The sequence below is a fragment of the Penaeus chinensis genome, chromosome 8, assembly GCF_019202785.1.
Source record: "Penaeus chinensis breed Huanghai No. 1 chromosome 8, ASM1920278v2, whole genome shotgun sequence".
In the NCBI taxonomy this organism is placed as follows: Eukaryota; Metazoa; Arthropoda; class Malacostraca; order Decapoda; family Penaeidae; genus Penaeus; species Penaeus chinensis.
In genome coordinates this window covers 16,170,162-16,175,161 of record NC_061826.1, presented here as the reverse complement: position 1 = coordinate 16,175,161, position 5,000 = coordinate 16,170,162, and the positions used below count along the sequence as shown (strand labels likewise).

The 5,000-nt window shown below is 38.9% G+C and overlaps 1 protein-coding gene across 3 annotated transcripts in view; it reads left to right on the top strand.

Annotated features, from left to right (window-relative positions):
* The window catches only part of LOC125027915 (double-stranded RNA-specific editase 1-like), a 34,369-nt gene that overhangs the window by 4,245 nt on the left and 25,124 nt on the right, over positions 1-5,000 (top strand). For 2 of the 3 annotated variants that reach the window (XM_047617056.1, XM_047617055.1), the window contains exons 2-5: positions 1,254-1,394; positions 1,542-1,687; positions 2,437-2,637; positions 4,840-5,000. The exon at positions 4,840-5,000 is cut by the window's right edge and continues 86 nt beyond it. In XM_047617056.1, the coding sequence (XP_047473012.1) occupies positions 1,254-1,394; positions 1,542-1,687; positions 2,437-2,637; positions 4,840-5,000 (649 nt within the window). The remainder of the gene's footprint in view (positions 1-1,253; positions 1,395-1,541; positions 1,688-2,436; positions 2,638-4,839) is intronic. The other variant, XM_047617057.1, reaches the window with a different exon arrangement.

Genomic DNA, 5,000 nt, shown 5'->3' with positions numbered 1-5,000 from the left:
AATGTTTGATCATTTATGATTATTCTCATTTGACTTTAGTCACTGAAATGTGTTAGTTTAACTATAAGGTTCATTGTCCATTGGTGAATAAAGAGCAACAGAGCTTAGCAGTAAAAATCCACTCATGGTAGCCTGTATGTATGTTTTTCTCCAAATCTTAAAATTGGATTTTGTCAACAATATGATAATGGACAATAAGCTTCTATGAGATTTGAGATTATGTTAGAAAAAAACAGTTAAGACAACATTCTCTCCTCATGGAATTGCACAAAGAATTAATTTATTAGAGGGAGAGACAAATGGCAACAGAGTCTGAGATTTGGACAACTGCAGTCAGACAGACACTAAATGAAGCCATAGGAGCATTCTGCTGCAACATCCTAAGTACTAGTGCCAACCACAGTGACTGATTCATAATACCAAGATGTGAAGGCAGCTTCAAGCAAGATTATCGATGAATGTTATTCTTCCATTATAATTATTTTGTGCTCTATCATGCCATAGTGATTTTATGATACCATGATTCTGATATTTCAGTAAAATATTACATTTTGTTAGTAAATTATTTAAAATATTAAAGCTCATTCTGTCAAAGCCTTAGTTCAGTGGGCTTGGATTTTATTAGCACAAAGCTATTGGCTGCTTGCACCACATCCTTGACATGTACATACATTACAGGCAGTCCTACACTTAAAGGATCAAATTAATTTAACCCAATGCCGCCAGGGAAAATGAAAAAAAAATGGGGAAAATGCAGTGCCTATTTTCTATATTTTTTGTGAAATGTCTGCCCATAGATGGCTTTGCTAGTGCTTAGCCATAAAGGAGTCAATTAGTAGACCTTGTGACCATTCCTGATTTGAATTGGCGAGAGAAACATTTTTTACTAGTGCTACGAATATCGATGGTGTTATTCTTATTATAAACATCATAATGATTATAATCTAATGTTCATTAGTAACAGCAAAATAAGATAACATGAAATATTTCGTAAATCAAAGAAAAGGGTAAACGGGGGAGACGGGCAGTACTCATAACTGGCTCATTGGTGACTCAGTACAAGTGTAACCATCTATTTGTAAAAATAATCAAACAAGTACTCACAGTGGGCATAGCACGTCCGTACACGTCATACCCGTCAGCATTGGGTTAACGTTCTCCCATATTCATCCACTTTTACATCCTTTGTCTAAATTTAAAGTGTCTATGTTTGTCCTCTGAATAATCATAAAAATTCTTTGTTCTCCTTCCAGGAGATGCAGGCCGACAGAATGGACACAGTGATGGCGTTACATCATCCATGGCAATACAAGAAAATGGCACAGAGGATACATCTCTTGGACTGAAGCGGGCTGCAGCAGATGGTGATGCTGACATTGACCAACAAACAAATGGTAAAGTAGTACTACCACATACCCAGTGTGTGATGCATAGTATAGTATATATATCTTTGTATTCTCTTCTGTTGATTTTTATTTGAATACATTATTTTACACAGGATATTCGTGTAAATTATTCCTTTTTTATTCTCTGTCACTTAGAGCCAGCATCAAAGAGGCGCAAGACTGGCCCACCACAGCCAAAGAATCCAATTAGTACTCTCAACGAACTGCGTCCGGGATTAGTGTACAAAACATTAACAGTTGAAGGCCCATCTCATGCACCTGTTTTCACTGTAACGGTAGAGGTGAGTCACATCAGCTTATCTTTATCTGTCATTCGTTTGTCATTTCTACCTTCATTCATGAATTCTCTTTTTTTCTTCTTCTTCTTATTTCTTTCATTCTTTTCTTTTCTACTTTCTTGTTTTTAGGATATGTGTAAGTTTCTAGGATTTGTATATATGATATTGTAAAGTTAAAAGATGGTTAACAAATCATGAACCCTGAATATATTTATAGTTTTTTATATTCTTATTTATTCTTATCATTTCTTGCCTTTCATTTATTTGTAACTTTGAATAGAAATTAACTCATACGTAATGGGATATTCCTATCATGCTATGTCAGACAATCCTTCACGTCAGGAAAATGATGTCACATCATGGGAGGTCAAGCTTGTTACAAGTTGTGTGCACAAAACAATAGTGTGTTTGTTTGGTTCTGACTACCTTCTTAAAGGGAAACTGTCCCTCAAAAGTTGTCTTCAAACCTCTTGGTAGCCTCATTATTTAAAGAATCATATATGCCACAGCCAAGGGCATAGTTAGTGGGGTTGTTTTATGTTTCCCCCACAGTTGATAGATGTGAAGGTACCTGAAAAAAATGGATTTAAATAACTCAGTGGAATGCATAAAAAATGTAAAAATATGAATAAATACATAAATATAAATGAATTGACCAATCGGTTAAAAAAAAGCTAGAGATTCAGTTCCTTAGAGAAAAAGTGCTTGAAGCGATTCTGCAGCCCTACAGCCAAATACTTGTACCTCCACAGCTGAATGGCCAAATATTCCAAGGCACAGGCCGCAGCAAGAAGCAAGCTAAACACTCTGCCGCTGAGGCTACCCTGAGATCCTTCCTCCAGTTCCGGAATGCCTCGGATGCTGCGCAGGCGCTGGGACTCAATTCGTCAGGAGTGCAGGACTTCACCAGCGATGTTTCAGAAGTCAGTTTTGGGTCAAGTTCAGCACCTGGTGTAAGTCACCTCCGTTGGCATGTCCTTGGTTTATGGTTGTGTTAAGAGGTGAACATAACAGGTCCTTAACGTGACTTTTGTCTTTTTGCTCTGTTGTAATGATTACTATGGCAAAGACTCATTAAAGTGTTATAGGTATGCATAGGCAGGTGATCTGGTTGAAAGAGACATGAAATTAAGGGAAAATAGTGTGAGAGAGGGAAAGAGGGAGGGAGGGAGAAAAGATGAGTGAGTGGATGAGAAGGACAATGGGAAAGTAAGATAGTTCATGTAAGAGGGAGAACAGTAAAAGGGAAAAATCTGTTAACCCAATGGCGCCGGGTATAGAAAATTAAAAAAAAACTCTACGCTCTGGCGAACGGCGGCAGCGCGCCGACTCTGAGCGCGTGAATTCGGTACATCAAGCCGAATCATTGCCTCGGGGCGTTTTGGCGCGGCGCCGCTGCGGACAGCCGCACGCCTCAAATCGGGCGTATTGTTATGACGGCGATAGCCATGATCCGTCGCCATTGGGTTAAAGGCAGATGAAAAGGAGAGTGGGTCAGGAAAGAGGGAGATCGAAAAAAATAGTAACAGCAAATTAGGAAGAGGGTATGAAAAAGAGAATGAAAAGGATGGGGAGAAAGAGAGCAAGAATCAGTTGAAAAGAGGGAAGGATGAGGGAATGAGTGAAAATCGGAAATGCCACGTGTTGCTATGGGTATGACTGATCCAGACAAACAGATCCCTCCAATAGCACTTTAAAGAGCTTTTGTTGTAGGAAGAATCCTCTTGAAATGTCTACAGTGAGTCTGATGCTTACCATAACATGATAAGTTTTTGCCCTCAGTGCAGTCGACCCATTCCGAAGCTGGCTAATTTGGCACATATTTAGGCTTCAATCCATCACTCGTGTGACTAAGTAAATATACAAGTAAGCTCCCATAATGAGTAAGGGCATTGGTTGTGGGATCTCCAGACAATTTGGGGTTGAGGTTCCAGTAGCCGTCCATAAGTGGGAGATTGTACTGCATTATCCTTAGCTGGTAAAATGTGGATTGTAACATGTTGTCAGCTATATCCAAGATAACATTATTAATTTCCAAAGTAGGATTTAGAGGGTAGTATATCTTAATGCATTGTTATCTTTATGAGAATTGCTAGGCTTCTAGACTTTTCTTTGGTGTTACGCACGTGATTTTCATGTGATGAAATTGTAGTGCCTTCCTGTCTCTTTCTGCATATGTGATAGATTTCTTTGCCTTTTTCAATTGAATGGATGTTAGAGAGTAAATAATCTGGTTTTACTTTCTGAATACATAACTTTTAATATCAGGTATACTTTCATGATATAACAATTTCATATCAGGTGTGTGTATGTGTGTGTGCATGTGCTGCTACATGTGTGAGTGTTTTCATTGTTTGTTGATCCAGTTGTTTGTGTCTATTTGGCATGAGAGAAAGAAAGCAAATTTTGTGTGTGTTTTACTATCAGTCTCAGTTTCTGGCTATTGTGTATGCATGTGAGTCTGTATGAATATATCATGCAGATAAAACATTCCATGCTCTTCTAGCTTAGGTGTTGTATGTTTCTCTTGTGTCTCATTTAGGCTTCATAGTACCCTCTACACTATGTGTGTTAAAGATTTCTGCTCTATTTATTTTCCACAATTTCTTTCCCATTTCCTTAGCATGAACATTCTTAAAGATGTTTTAGAAAAAGTAATGTTAAAACTTCAAAACAGTTCATGGACTTAGCTAAATTGTTAACCTATTGTGTGTAATTTCCAAATTAGTGTTTTTCACAGGAATTTTTTGGGAAGGCCTCCACTTTCATTTTACTCCTATGTCCCTTTGTTTATAGCTTTGCAGATAGCAAAAACCATGAATTGAAGATCCTTTCTCTTATACTTTGTAAAATGTGAATGCTATATTGGTGGTGGTGTTCAGTGCTTGTTAGTGAGTGAAGTTCTAGGTTCCTCTTGCTAAATTTAAAGGACGTTGATGTATTTTCTAGTTAAGTTTTTCCGGAGATGGTTCAGTTGTAAGACAGCTTTTGGTCCTGCCTTCTTCCTTACCCTACTTGCCCATGCTCAGTCCTAATCATGCTGATGGGGGCTGTATATTTGTTGGTTGCAAAAGTGGTGGCGTGAAGCCTGGTGCCAAACCCTCTTTCGGAACGGCCTTGTGCCGTCTTAAGGGTGCCAGTGTTATGGCTTACAGGAGACGATACCAGCGGCAGCAGGCAGTAGGCCGGTGCCAGTTGCAGAAGCATCCTCCCCGACCCCAGCATCAACTCCTACAGCGTCAGCAAGCCCTGGTCCATCTCAGACATCCAAGAACCCGATCATGCTTCTTAATGAGTTGAGACAGGGAGTGGAGTA